General features: G+C 46.3%; 1 protein-coding gene and 1 long non-coding RNA gene across 2 annotated transcripts; both read left to right on the plus strand.

The window, feature by feature from the left end:
- The first annotated feature begins 1923 nt into the window (after positions 1-1923).
- LOC120910245 lies at positions 1924-3450 on the plus strand. The gene is made up of 3 exons (XR_005741449.1): positions 1924-2915; positions 3137-3306; positions 3423-3450. It is a non-coding gene; the product is annotated as an uncharacterized LOC120910245 (long non-coding RNA).
- A 204-nt stretch (positions 3451-3654) lies between these two features.
- On the plus strand, positions 3655-13897 carry LOC120910033 (gastrula zinc finger protein XlCGF26.1-like). Its single transcript, XM_040321881.1, has 3 exons — positions 3655-3777; positions 11974-13327; positions 13409-13897. Exons 1-3 carry the CDS (start codon positions 3714-3716, stop codon positions 13797-13799), a joined length of 1809 nt encoding a protein of 602 aa, XP_040177815.1. The 5' UTR covers positions 3655-3713; the 3' UTR covers positions 13800-13897.
- Positions 13898-14785: the final 888 nt, after the last annotated feature.

A 14785-nucleotide genomic window follows, 5' to 3' on the forward strand; every position in this document is an offset into this window, starting at 1 on the left:
GACTCACTGAGGTAAAAGGGGAGGGTCAGGAAGTGCTGAGGACAGGGGGGAAAAGGAATTGCTGAGGAGGCTGACAGGACACAGAGACTGAGGAGAGGAGAAGCCTGAGGTAAAAGAAAGGGAGAGGATGACAGCAGACTGAGGAGAGGAGATTGCTTAAAAGAGAGGGAAATACCAATGCTCCAAAAGTCCTTTGCTGGGACACATTGGCACTTAACAGTGAGGAGAGGAGGAGTGTGTGAGGGGAATGAACTGAGGGGCCAGAGTGAGGAGAGAGACACACACTGACACCAGGGACTGTGTGTGCCCCAACAGAGGAGGGATATCCTGAAGCCTGAGAAGAAGAGTCCGTGAGGAGAATAAGGAGAGCGGTCTGATGAGAGGTGAGGACGCCTGAGGGGAGCCATGAGCAGAGACAGCCACGTGGTCCACTACTATTTATTCCAGGGACCCTACTCAGCAGCCCAGCACCACTCAGCTCAGCATAGACGACCCACACCTTTCAGGGATCGAGATACCCATCTCGGTATCGTGTCAGCCGCTGCCTGTTCATGTTGTAAGTTTAGCTATCCATCATATCGATCGGCCAGCAGCAAGAGAAGCAGTGCCTTATAGCATTGCTAGGAGCATCAGGAGCCTGAACCAGCACCTGGGATTATTGTTGTGTCATCGCCAGGGCTTTTTTTCAGGGGGAACTTGGGGGAACTCAGTTCCACCACCTCTGGCTCAGACCCTTTGGTGCCTGCTCACCACAATCACTTGTAAACACAGAAGTCTGGTTTCTGTGTTTACAAGCAACAGCTCTGCACTCTGTGTGTAACCCCCCTGAACTCTGCATTCTGTATGTAATGCAATCCTGGTATTTAATGCCCCTTTAAGACCCTTCTACTGTTTGTGAAATCTCATTGGGGTCGTGGTTGAGTTCCTGCACCTATTTTCTGAGAAAAAAAGCTCTGGTCATCGCACCGAGGATTGGTGAGTGGGTGCAAACCCAACATCCCTCTTGACACCATACTGACACTGCATGCAGACCAGACCATCTCTAGTAGTTTTCCCATTTTTAATCTCTACTTAAAGCGGGGGTTCACCCGAAAAACACATTTTTAACATTAGATTGAGGCTAATTACGTGAAGCACAATTGGGTGTTTTTTTTTAAAATCAATGCAGTACTTACCGTTTTAGAGATAGATGTTCTCCCGCCACTTCCGGGTATGATCTGCGGGACTGGGCGTTCCTATTTGATTGACAGCCTTCTCCGACCGTCGCATACAGCGCGTCACGAGTTGCCGAAAGTAGCCGAACGTCGGTGCGCAGGCGCCGTATAGAGCCGCACCGACATTCGGCTTCTTTCGGCAACTCGTGACGCGCTGTATGCGACGATCGGAAGGCTGTCAATCAAATAGGAACGCCCAGTCCCTAAGACCATACCCGGAAGCGGCGGAGAACATCTATCTCTAAAACGGTAAGTACTGCATTGATTTAAAAAAAAAAAAACACCCCATTGTGCTTCCCACAATTAGCCTCAATCTAATGTTAAAAAATGTTTTTCGGGTGAACCCCCCGCTTTAACAGAACATTCTAGGGCAGGGGTCTCCAAACTTTTCAAACAAAGGGCCAGTTTATTGTTCTTTAGCCTTTAAGAGGGTCGGATTGTGGCCAGCGGAGGCAGAAAAAGCCCTGGGCCCAGCATAGATGAGAATAAATATGGCCTCATAGTGATGCGATCAGTAGGATAAGGAGTAGTACCCCTATTAGTAGGAGTAATTGTATCTCATCAGTGGAAGAAAAAGTGCCCCCTTGTTGAAGTCAGTGGGCGGAATAGTGCTTCATATCAGTGGGAGGAATAAAGCCCTGAGGGCCGGATAAAGGCTAGCAAAGGGCCGCATCTGGCCCTTGGGCCACAGTTTGGAGACCCCTGTTCTAGGGCATTACTGCTCCATGCTAGGTTGTTTAAATCTACAAGGGCCCCACCATTTGCTAGCCAAAGACACTAGTATTCTTCACCTCAGGACCTGCAGCTATCTACTGTACTTGTGTAATCCATTCTTTTCTTTGCATGTGTGCCTCTCAAGGGTGTTTGTGGCCCAGAAGGAGCTGAGAGGTTGACAAGTCTTCTCTCCTCCCTCTCCGCTCCTGTGTCAAGGGCATTTAGATTACTACCCTTCCTTATCTGCAGTTGCTAAAATTGAAGGTTGTCTTTTCTAATGTATTAGTTATTTGTAGCAAGGTTTAACAGTGTTGTAAGTTTCCATACGCTTTAAACCGTGCTAATATATTCAGCTTGTTTATCACTGCCAGGTGTGTGTCTGTTTTTGGTGATAATTCCACAGCCAGGATAACGGTATTTACTGCATGTGTCCTAAAATGTGCTTGCAGTAATTTTATTTAACCAGGTGTGTCAGAGGCGCTGAGGTCATTCTTGGAGTTGAGGCGGAGGTCAGAGAATCCAGATTCACCAAGCGGCTCCTTCGGGGATGGTGCTACATTTACAACCCCTTTAAGCGGCGGGAGCGGAGCATCCCCTCTTGCTCCTCCAGGATAACAGCCAAGCGGCTTTTAGCTGCATCGGTTGTTATCCCTGAAGAGCCGACTGCCCGCTCTAAAAACAGTAAAAAAAAAAACAAAGGTCACATTCTTCCTGTCATCAGTGGAGCTCCACTCTGCAGCCAGACCCCTCTCGTAGAAACACAGGAAGTACGGGCGGAGGACGGGCTAGATATAGGATACATTCACTCCGTACCCTAAGAAGCCTCACATGATGCAGTTCTAACAAGACAACAACATCACATATTGTGTGTGGATCACTCTGACGGGAACTGATGAAAGATAAGCACAGAACGTTGTATAACGTACAATATCCAAGGTGAGAGGAGGAGGAAATAGGGAGCACACATCACTGGAACACACAAAGAGGGTAATAAGATTCCTTTTCTATTTACACCAATAAATCCCCGTCACTCCACCCCGTCATGTCCGTTCTCTTCCTCCATAGTTGCTGTGATGTCTTTATCTCCAACATGCACTACTACACAAACCTAAAATACTGTTTTTAGGGGTTATTTTTTGACACGGGTAGAAGTAGGGATAATTCTGGAAAGAATGAAGTGATCATTATGACTTCCTGTCTTCACACAGGATTATAGAGCAGTAACTGGAGATCCATTAACACCCAGCAGCCGTCTTCACAGGACGTCACCCATCACAGTGCCTCCACCTCACTGTCTGACAACAGAGGTATTTAGAAGGACATGAGGATCTCTACAAGGACGTCATGATGGAGAATCAGCCGCCCCTCACATCACCGGGTAAGAGGAGACTTTATTGTAAAGGAGAGAGCAGTACGGAGGGTCCACCTAGATCCCCCATCATCTGATAAACACATAGAAACAATGTATTCAGTCAGTGTGTGTGTTTCCTACAGATGGATCCAGTAATGGGAACCCACCAGAGAGATGTCCCCGTCCTCTGTATTCCCGGGATTCCACACAGGAAGGTCACACCATCCCCCACCATCATCAGGTAGGTGGGACTGAGCAAATAGAACTCAAAATGTATTCTAATCTATGAGAGGACAGTCTTCTGTGTAATCTCGTGTTTCTTTTTACACATGTTTTCTCTCATCTTTGGGGTTTAGGGTGAAGAACTGAAAGACATCAAAGTTGAGGATAAAGAGGAAGAAGAAGAGAGGTTGGTGAGTGGAGATCACCAGTCTATGGAGGAGGAGGAGATGATTATGGAAAGTAAACAGGAGGAATCTTCTCTACATATAGACACAAGTAAGTAATATAACACTAAATATAGAACCAGTTCCCATTATTTTGTCACTTCTATGAGTATAAAGTTTGTATTTACATTGTTACATCAGAGGAGAAAAGGTCTATATCTACTGAATTCACCCAGGAGGAAGACAGAATAACCATATAAAGCTCGAACCTCATTTTCTATAGTTTAAAAATATGTTCTTTCCTGATCCGAAAAGGCAATCAGATAACTTCCCAGATCAACATTCTAAAATGTTTTCCCTACAATTATTAGTAATCATATACAGCAGTGGCAGCTGGTGCTCAACATTTTTTGGGGGGAGCGCAAACAAACTGAAAAATGTAACTGTTAGTAATGCAGGACTGTAAATAGCCATTTATCAGGTGATTATGTATCATTACTGCTAGAAACAACATTGCCCATCATATGCAGCCTCACTGTGCCCATCATATGCAGTTTCACTGTGCCCATCACATGCAGCCTCACTATACCCGTCATATGCAGCCTCACTGTACTCATCATATGCAGCCTCACTGTGCTCGTTACAGTAGGTCAATTACATCCACATTTCAAATAAAATAAAACCACTTAATGCCCACCTCAGAGCCTCCATTTACATCAGATGTCCCAGTCAGAGTCCCCCTTTACATCAGGGGTCCCAATCAGCATCCCCCTATACATTAGGTGTCTTCATCAGAGTCCCTCTTTACATCAGGTGTCCCCATCAGAGCCCCCTTTAGATTAGATGTCCCCATCAGAGCCCCCCTTTACATTAGATGTCCCCACCAGAGTCCTCCTTTACATTAGAGGTCCCCCCATTCCCCCCTCGTACTCACAGCAAGTTGCCTGTCTTACACCTTGGGATGGCCGGTATGAGTCAGAGAAACCGAAGTGAACGCACAGGACCTGCCAATCACACATCACAGCAGGGAACAATGCTATAGAGGGAGTGTTTAGGGAGCAGATTTCAGTGCCCAGAGGACTTTCTAAAGGAAGCCAATAGAGCTTCTTGTTTGCAATCATGTGTTTGCAAAAACATCATGCTTCCCATAGCAGCTGTGTGTCCGGCACCCTGCACACACTTAAAGGGCCATTATTATTATTTTTGGTGATTGCAGCATGCAGTCATGCTTCAAATACACCTGTGTGTCCGGAATCCCACAAAAACTTAAAGGCCCAGTATGGGCGGGCCACGACTTATACAGTATTTGTAATAAGAAGAACTTCCAATAATTTTTATTAGTCATCTGGAACCAGATTATCCACAGAGCTCCAAAAACAAAGCACCCCTTCCGTATACCGAGGTTAGTTTTTTCTGTCTAATTACACACAATCTATTCTGCTCACATACAAAATGGAGAATGTCACATCATTCTGTACAGGAAAAACTGAGAAACCCTAACTGCTGGTAGTAAAAACATCATCAATGTACCTACCCCACCGCCCAATGTACTGTGGGTATTGAAAACCATTTGAAAGAATCAACTCAAGCCCTTACCAGAAGAAGGCAATTCATTTTACCACATTAACCAATTAATGAGGCGTAGGGATGAGCCGAACCCCCCCCCGGTTCGGTTTGCATCAGAACATTCAAACGAACTGAAAGTTTGCACAAAATTTTGAACCCCGATAAAGTCTATGGGACTCAAACGTTCGGAATCAAAAGTGATAATTTTAACCACTTAAGCCCCGGACCATATTGCTGCCTAAAGACCCAAGGGGTTTTTACAGTTCGGGACTGCGTCGATTTAACAGACAATTGCGCGGTCGTGCGACGTGGCTCCCAAACAAAATTGGCGTCCTTTTTTCCCCACAAATAGAGCTTTCTTTTGGTGGTATTTGATCACCTCTGCGGTTTTTATTTTTTGCGCTATAAACAAAAATAGAGCGACAATTTTGAAAAAGATGCAATATTTTTTACTTTTTGCTGTAATAAATATCCCCCAAAAATATATATAAAAATTTATTTTTTCCTCAGTTTAGGCCGATACGTATTCTTCTACCTATTTTTGGTAAAAAAAAAATCGCAATAATCGTTTATCGGTTGGTTTGCGCCAAATTTATAGCGTTTACAAAATAGGGGATAGTTTTTTTTGCATTTTTATTTTTTTTACTACTAATGGCGGCGATCAGCGATTTTTTTCGTGACTGCGACATTATGGCGGACACTTCGGACAATTTTGACACATTTTTGGGACAATTGTCATTTTCACAGCAAAAATGCATTTAAATTGCATTGTTTATTGTGAAAATGACAGTTGCAGTTTGGGAGTTAACCACAGGGGGGCGCTGTAGGAGTTAGGGTTTACTTTGTGTGTGTTTACTAGTGTAGGGGGGGTGTGGCTGTAGGAATGACGTCATCGATCGTGTCTTCCCTATAAAGGGAATGACGCGATCGATGCGCCGACACAGTGAAGCATGGGGAAACCGTGTTTACACACGGCTCTCCCCGTTCTTCAGCTCCGGGGAGCGATCGCGACGGACCCCCCACCCACGTCTAGCAGAGTACATGTGCCTGTCCGTGCCATTCTGCTGACGTATATGTACATGAGGAGGTCAGGAAGTGGTTAAAGGCTAATATGCATGTTATTGTCCTAAAAAAGGGTTTGGGGACCCGGGTCCTGCTCCAGGGGACATGTATCAATGCAAAAAATTTTATTTTTTTAAATGGCTGTTTTTACGGGAGCAGTGATTTTAATGATGCTTAAAGTGAAAAAAAAAAAAGTGAAATATTCCTTTAACCACTTGCTTACTGTGCACATACACCCCCTTCCTGCCCAGACGAAATTTTAGCTTCCGGCACTGAGTCACTTTAACTGTCAATTGCGCGGTCGTGCGATGTGGCTCCCAAACAAAATTGACGTCCTTTTTTTTCCCACAAATAGAGCTTTCTTTTGGTGGTATTTGATCGCCTGTACGGTTTTTATTTTTTGGGCTATAAACAAAAAAATAGCGTAAATTTTGAAAAATATATATTTTTTACTTTTTGCTATAATAAATATCCAATTTAAAAAAAAAAAAAAATGTTTATCTCAGTTTAGGCCGATACCTATTCTTCTACATATTTTTGGTAAAAAAAAAAAATCACAATAACCGTATAGTGACTAGTTTGCACAAAATTTATATTGCCTACAAAATAGGGGACATAATTATGATTTTTTTTCTTATTTTTTTTATTAGGAATGGCGGCGATCTGCGATTTTTTTTCGGGACTTGCGACATTATAGCGGACACTTTGGACACTTTTGACACATTTTTGGGACCATTCACATTTATACAGTGAACAGTGCTATGAATATGCATTGATTACTGTATAAATGTGACTGGCAGGGAAGGGCTTAACCACTAGGGGGCGGGGAAGGGGTTAAATGTGTAGCCTAGTGAGTGTTCTAACTGTAGGGGGGTGACTGGGGGAGGTGACCGATCTGTGTCCCTATGTACAAGGGACACAGCATCGGTCTCCTCTCCCTGACAGGACGTGGATCTCTGTGTTTACACACAGAGATCCACGGTCCTGCTCAGTTACTGGGCAATCGCGGGTGCCCGGCGGCCATCGCGGCCGCCGGGCACGCGCATTGTGTTCCCATTGTTCCCAGTAATGCGACGTGCATTGTGTTCCCAGTAACGCGCGCCCCCTAGCGGCTTTAAATGACAGGACGTCATATGAAATCCTGTCAGAACAATAGGGTATTCCGCCCGCCGTCATTTGACGGCGTGCGGTTGTAAAGCAGTTAAATATCGTACCTGCTGGGTGTCTATAGTATGCCTGTAAAGTAGCACATGTTTCCCGTGTTTAGAATAGTCCCTGCACAAAATGACATTTCTAAAGGAAAAAAAGTCATTTAAAACTGGTTGCGGCTTTAATGTAATGTCTGGTCCCAGCAATATGGATGAAAATCATTGAAAAAATGGCATGGGTACCCCCCAGCCCATTACCAGCACCTTTTGGGTCTTGTATGGATATTAAGGGGAACCCCGCATGAGGCCCCCAGGCCCTATATACTCTGAACAGCAGTATACAGGCGATGCAAACAAGACAGGGAGTGTAGGTTTGTTGTTAAGTAGAATATGTTTGTAATGTTGAACTGGTACATTTTTAAAGTGTAGCTCTATAAATCTATTTTTAAGGTTTTTAAGGTAACATAGGGAAGGGTTATCACCCCTGTAACATTTGTTTTGCTGTCTGTGTGCATCTGTTCAGAATATTTCACCCCACTTTCTGTCCCAATGACAAATGTTTTTAGAAAATTTGGGGTTTTTAGTGAAGCAAGTATTGGTGATAAAGCATCAGTGGGGAGGAGACACCTTTTTCCCATATTAACACTTAGGCCTTGTACACACGACAGAGTTTCTCGGCAGAATTCAGCGAGAAACTCGGTCAGAGCCTGATTCTGCCGAGAAACTCTGTCGTCTGTACACTTTCGGCCCGATGGAGCCGCCGAGGAACTCGTCGAGAAAATAGAAAACATGTTCTCTATTTTCTCGTTGTTCTATGCTCCTCGGCGGCTTCATCCCTGAACTCGACGAGGAACGTCGAGTTCCTCGGCCGTGTGTACGAGGCCTTACAGGAGAGAATTTCTCCTTCCTAGGGGTAGATTTCCTCTCACTTCCTGTTGTCTCCTTCCGTTTGCAAGTAGGAGTCGTTTGTAAGTAGAGGCCTGCCGTATATACTCTGCATAAATTTGGGCCCTAGGTGTTGCTCCAACACTGTAAGCCCTCACAGTTACTCTTGGTGGGTGCTGGAACTCCCTGCTGTGAAATATTATATCAAGAATTGTAATTACATGCCATTGTTGAACAGTGGTAGAAAAATTGGGCCTTTGGTGGTGGTGGTGCTGGTGCCACAACACTGCAAGCCCTCACAGTTATGCCGCGTACAGACGGTCGTTTTATGCGATGTAAAAAAACAAAGTTTTCTGTGAAGTAAAAAACGACGTTTTTGAAACTTCAATTTTCAAAAACGACGTTGCCTACACACCATTGTTTTTTCACAATGCTCTAGCAAAGCGAGGTTACGTTCACCACGTTTTTTCCATTGAAGCTCGCTTCATAACTAGCTTCTGGGTTCAAAAACGTTGTTTTAAACGTCGTTTTTTGCTACACACGGTCAATTTCTGTGACACAAAAAACGACGTTTTGAAAAACGACACATAAAATTGAAGCATGCTTCAATTTTTTTTGGTCGTTTTTTACAAGACATAAAGCAAAGTTTCCCCCCACACACGGTCAATGAAATTGACGTTTTTAAAAACGTCGTTTTTTTACATCGCATAAAACGACCGTCTGTACGCGGCATTAGTCTTGGTGGGCGCTGGAACGGGCCCTGATGTGAATTATTATATCAAGAATTGTAATTACATGCACCTGTTAAACAGGGGCAGAAAAATTGGGCCTTTGGTGGTGGTGGTGGTGTTGCCACAACACTAAGCCCTCACAGTTACTCTTGGTGGGTGCAGGAAGGAACCCTGCTGCAAAGTATTGCATCAAAAATTGTAATTACATGCCTCTGTTGAACAGGGGCAGAAAAATTGGGCCTTAGGCACTGGTGCTGGTACCACAACACTGCAACCCCTCACAGATACTCTAGTTGGAGCGCAGGAATGAGCCCGCTGTAAAGTATTGCATCAAAAATTGTAATTACATGCCCCTGTTAAACAAGGGCTGAAAAATTGGGCCCTAGCCACTGGTGGCGGTGCCCAGAACCAAAAATGTTCCTACAAGCTATGAACAAGATCATTGAGGAGGAAAAGGATAGTCACTCAGCATAACAGGATAGTCACTCAGCATCAGCATAGGCAGTCTTGAAAGGATCTGACATTTAAAAAAAAAAAATTTGGTTACATCCGCATTAGGTGCTTGGTAGCTGATGGTGATCCAAGCCTGATTAATTTTTATGAAGGTCAGTCGATTGACCGAGTCGGTGGAGAGGCGCACCCTGTGATCGGATACAAAGCCTCTGAAAGAACGCTGGATGCAGGACAAGCCAGTAGCTCAATTGCGTACTGTGCAAGCTCTGGCCAGTGATCCATCCTCAAGACCCAGTAAGCCAGAGGATTTTCGGTGGGAAAGGTGTCCAAGTCTGATCTTGCCCCTAGGTATTCCCACACCATGTAAAACAGACGCTGGCGATGGTTGCTGGAACTGGTCATACCTTGGGGCTGCGGACTAAAAAATTGTCTGAACGCATCGGTCAGACGGCCACCTTCTCCACCGCTCCTTCTGTAACTTACCGAAGCCTCAGCAACACGTTGTCCAGGACCAGGTTGCACAGACCTTTCTGCAAGGCATCCCGAAGATGTTTCATCCTCTGCTCCCTCTGTGCCGGCAAGTTAAGGTCCGCAACCTTACTCTTGTAACGTGGATCAAGGAGGGTTGCCAGCCAGTATTGATCCCTCTCCTTGATAGCACGAATACGAGGATCCTTCCGTAGGCTTTGCAGGATCAGGGAGGCCATGGTGCCTATGGCAAGCACTGAAACTGCGCCCCTGTCAAAACATTTGAAACCAATCTTTCAGACAACCTTGAGATGGGTCCCTAACGAAGCCTCATAACAGACGTAGACCTTACACTTTGCTGCGTCCACTAGGCGAATTATCTCCTGTCTGGCAGCCGTATCCCCCGCCCCTTTTCCCTCCCCGGACACCCCAGGTGCTACCGTACTTGCCGGGGCCACAGCGGGGGCTAACCCCGGCGGGGGCACCAATGCTACCACCGGCAGAGCCACAGGCGCCGCAGAAGCCACCACCGCACTAGGCCCCACCCCGGTGGGATCTACCCAAGCCGACGCCGGACCCGGTACCGCCCCACCGTGCCCTCAAACTTGCCCACTAGTTCCTTTATGCCCGCTAAGAACCCCGCAAACCCCCCCCAACCCCCGGGTCCCCCCCCCCGACACCGAGCCAGGGGGCAACAACCCGCCCCCCGCCGCCCCCCCACCCCGGTCACCCCCTGCTCCGACATACCCAACCCTGCATTCAAAATAGTAGGTGAGGCTGGCTTACCATGCTGCCTAGGGATTGGACCACTAGCCGACCGTCCCGTTTCCACCGCCGCCACCCCACTCCTGGGGGGGATATCATCCTCGGACTCGTTCAGCTCCCCTTCAGATCGGACCGCAGCAGGCTCTTCACCCTCCTCAGACAGCCCGCCAGGGGAAGGATCCCTGGCTGCCGCGAGCCTGGCGCCAGCACGCACGCCAGACCCGTTCGCAGATTTCTCCGTCGCCTTCCGCGGGCCGGGCACCCCCAGCCCCGACGCCTCGATCACCGCTGGCACCCGCAACATCTCCATCCGTCCCCCCCCCGAGCTAGACCGCAGGCCGCGGAGGTTGTAGGCCCAGCAGCCGCGCTCTTCGGCCTCCCACGCTGAGGCCCCGCACCACAACGCGGGAGGAGGAGCCCGCTGACTCGGATTCCATGCGCCGGGCGGGAGTAGGGGCCGCCCCAGGGCTGACGGAGCGGCCGCCCACCGAGCCCCGTCCACGGAGGGGATTCCTCCCGGTCCCCCCCTTTCCTGGCAATGCCGCGCGCTTCGCGGGGGGGGGGCCCGGAGGGGCCCGCGAATGGGGACTCCCAATGGGATGCTGGGCCCTGGGAGACGAATCGGGGGAGAAGCGCTCCGGAGGCCGCGACCTCCGAGCTCGTCCCGATTCCTGCCCCCCCTCGGTACCTGAAGCTGCTGGCCCCCCTAGGATAGGCCGCAGCTGCTCTTGGAGCCAATCCGGGCCATGGATCGCCGCCTCCGCTTGGAGCTGGGCCCAAATGCTGGCTAAATCAGACATGCTGTCTGTCTCTGAAACTTTCCTGAGCGCTCTGCTTACACGGGGGGGGGCGGGACTTGCCCTTTTATCAACTCCTCTCTCCTCCCCCCATCCCCTGAACAGCCAATAGTTAATTTGTCCCCTGTTCTCTAAGTCATGTGGCCCTCCACCGAGTCCCCTTGGTCCTAGCTCCGGGCTTTCTTGACTGCAAGGGGCACTGTAATGGGGGCTGTGATTGCGGGGGGGGGGGCACTGTAATGGGGGGCTGTGATTGCAGGGGGCACTGTAATGTAAAGGGGAACAGTGATGGGGGAGGGGGCTGTGATTGCGGGGGGGGGGGGCACTCTAATGTAAGGGGGCACAATGATATAAAGGGGACCGCCCTGTAAAGGGATATTGAATACAAGATTCCAAAAATTCTTCTAACATTTATTGTAAAATTGTTTCTCAGCAGATGACCATAATGTCCGGAATACGTCTGAGGAATCTTCTGATAAATCACATACCAGGACTCTAAAATCTCACAGTAGAAATACTTTAATAGATCCGTCTATTCCCGAGGAATCTTCTTCAGGGCAGGAAGGAGATCACACAGAAGAGAGGCCATTGTCATGTTCAGTGTGTTGGAAACTTTTCACAAAAAAGAGAGACCTTCTTAAACACAAGAAACGTCACACTGCTGAGCGTCCCTATTCATGTTCAGTGTGCGGGAAGTGTTACACTACCAAACAAAACCTTCTTTTACACCAGTACAGTCACACCGGTGAGCATCCCTTTTCATGTTCAGAGTGCGGGAAAGGTTTCACTGTGAAAGGAACTCTTGTTATACATCAGAGAATTCACACGGGTGAGCGTCCCTATTCATGTTCAGAGTGTGGGAAATGTTTTATTCAGAAAGATCACCTTCTTAAACATCATAGAATGCACACGGGGGAGCGTCCCTATTCATGTTCAGAGTGCGGGAAATGTTTTATTCAAAAAGATCACCTTCTTGAACATCAGAAAATTCACACAGGTGAGCGCCCCTTTTCGTGTTCAGAGTGTGGGAAAGGTTTCACTAAGAAAAGAATTCTTGGTAGACACCAGATGATTCACACAGGTGAGCGTCCCTATTCATGTTCAGTGTGCGGGAAATGTTTCATTGGAAAAATAAGTCTTCTTAAACATCAGACAATTCACACATGTGAGTTTCCCTTTTCATGTTCAGTGTGCGAGAAAGGTTTCACTGAGAAAAAAAGTCTTGATAGACACCAGATGATTCACACGGGTGAGCGTCCCTATTCATGTTCAGTGTGCGGGATTTGTTTCATTCAAAAAAGACGCCTTCTTAAACATCAGACAATTCACATAGGTGAGTTTCCCTTTTCATGTTCAGAGTGCGGGAAAGGTTTCACTAAGAAAAAAAGTCTTGATAGACACCAGATGATTCACACGGGTGAGCGTCCCTATTCATGTTCAGTGTGCGGGAAATGTTTCATTCAAAAAAGACGCCTTCTTAAACATCAGACACTTCACACAGGTGAGTTTCCCTTTTCATGTTCAGAGTGCGGGAAAGGTTTTACTGAAAAAAAAAGTCTTGAAAGACACCAGAGAATTCACACAGGTGAACGTCCCTATTCATGTTCAGAGTGCCGGAAATGTTTCACTTGTGAAAGCAATCTTATTAGACACCAGAAGCTTCACACAGGGGAACGCCCCCATTCATGTTCAGAGTGTGGGAAATGTTTCTTTCGGAAAAATGAGCTACTTCAACATCTTAGAAGGCACACGGGTGAACGTCCCTTTCCATGCTCAGAGTGTGGGAAATGTTTCTTTCGGAAAAATGAGCTCTTCAACATCTTATAATGCACACGGAGAACGTCCCTTCCATGCTCAGAGTGTGGGAAATGTTTCGCTGAGAAAAAAAATCTTCTTAGACACCAAAGAAGTCACACAGGAGAAGGCTCTTATTCATGTTCAGAGTGCGGGAAATGTTTCTCTAACAAAATAAATCTTATTGCACACCAGACATGTCACACGGGTGAGATTCTCTATTCATGCTCAGAGTGCGGGAAAGGTTTCTTTAACAAATCAAGTCTTAGTAGACACCAGAAGCTTCACACGGGGGAGCGTCCCTATTCATGCTCAGAGTGCGGGAAAGGTTTCATTGAGAAAGCAAAACTTCTTGTACACCAGAGAGATCACACGGGTGGAGCGTCCTTATTCTTGTTCGGAGTGTGGGAAATGTTCAAGTGGAAATATTCATTCGATGTACACCAGAAGACCTCACACAGATGAGTGTCCCTATTCATGTTCAGAGTGCGAGAAATCTTTCAATCAGAAAGGAAACTTAGTGGAACACCAGAGAATTCACACAGGTGAGCGTCCTTATTCATGTTCAGAGTGCGGGAAATCGCTCACATCGAAAGCAAGCCTTGTGTATCACCAAAGAATTCACACAGGTGAGCGTCCTTATTCATGTTCAGAGTGCGGGAAATCTTTCATAGCGAAAGGAGACCTTGTGCAACACCAGAGAATTCACACAGGTGAGCGTCCTTATTCATGTTCAGAGTGCGGCAAATCTTACACATCAAAAGGAAACCTTGTGAAACACCAGAGAACTCACATGAGATAACAATCTTTCTCATGAGAACGGTGGTGTGTTGGGGGAGGGGCGGAATATATTGAATGTTTTTCAGGTTCGGTTTGATAGATCTGAGTCTGCAGGGATTGAATTCTAGTAATATGATCCTCTAAACATACAGAGATGACTCGGTCCCGCACTCACACAGACCGCACCATACAACTAAACTGTGCTAATACATGGCCAGATATGACAATACATGGACAACACTTCTTATTGGTTGATGTCGGTTTCTGTACATTATTGTTCTTTTTATGTTTGACTGAAGAAGCTTCTTATTGTCATTATCTTCAATTATAAATGTTTTGATTTAGATTCTATCTTAGTATTTATTGTTTGTTAACCACTTGATGACCGCATGTTGTTCCCCTTCCTGTATACGCCATTCTTTAGTTTCCAGCACAGTGATAATTTGACTGACAATTACTCGGTCATACAACTCTGTACCCAAAATTATTTTATATAATTTTTATGAGACATGTAAAGCTTGCCTTTTAGTTGTGATTTTTTTTCACCGCTTTTTAATATATAATGTAAAAAAAAAAAAAATTTTGAGTAAAATTTTGTTTTTTTAATTAAAAATTATTGCAAGTAAATAATCTTTCTCATAAATTTAGGGCAACATTTTTTTTTCCTTACA

This window comes from Rana temporaria, chromosome 8, assembly GCF_905171775.1.
Source record: "Rana temporaria chromosome 8, aRanTem1.1, whole genome shotgun sequence".
Classification (NCBI taxonomy): Eukaryota; Metazoa; Chordata; class Amphibia; order Anura; family Ranidae; genus Rana; species Rana temporaria.

What these genes read in the sequence shown, in the direction of transcription:
- LOC120910033 (XM_040321881.1), top strand. Translation starts at nt 3,714, where the DNA reads ATGGAGGAGGAGGAGATGATTATGGAAAGTAAACAGGAGGAATCTTCT. An exon ending in TTCTCTACATATAGACACAA is followed by an intron (nt 3,778 to 11,973) that starts GTAAGTAATATA and finishes ATTGTTTCTCAG; the next exon opens with CAGATGACCATAATGTCCGG. An exon ending in CCATGCTCAGAGTGTGGGAA is followed by an intron (nt 13,328 to 13,408) that starts ATGTTTCTTTCG and finishes AGAGTGTGGGAA; the next exon opens with ATGTTTCGCTGAGAAAAAAA.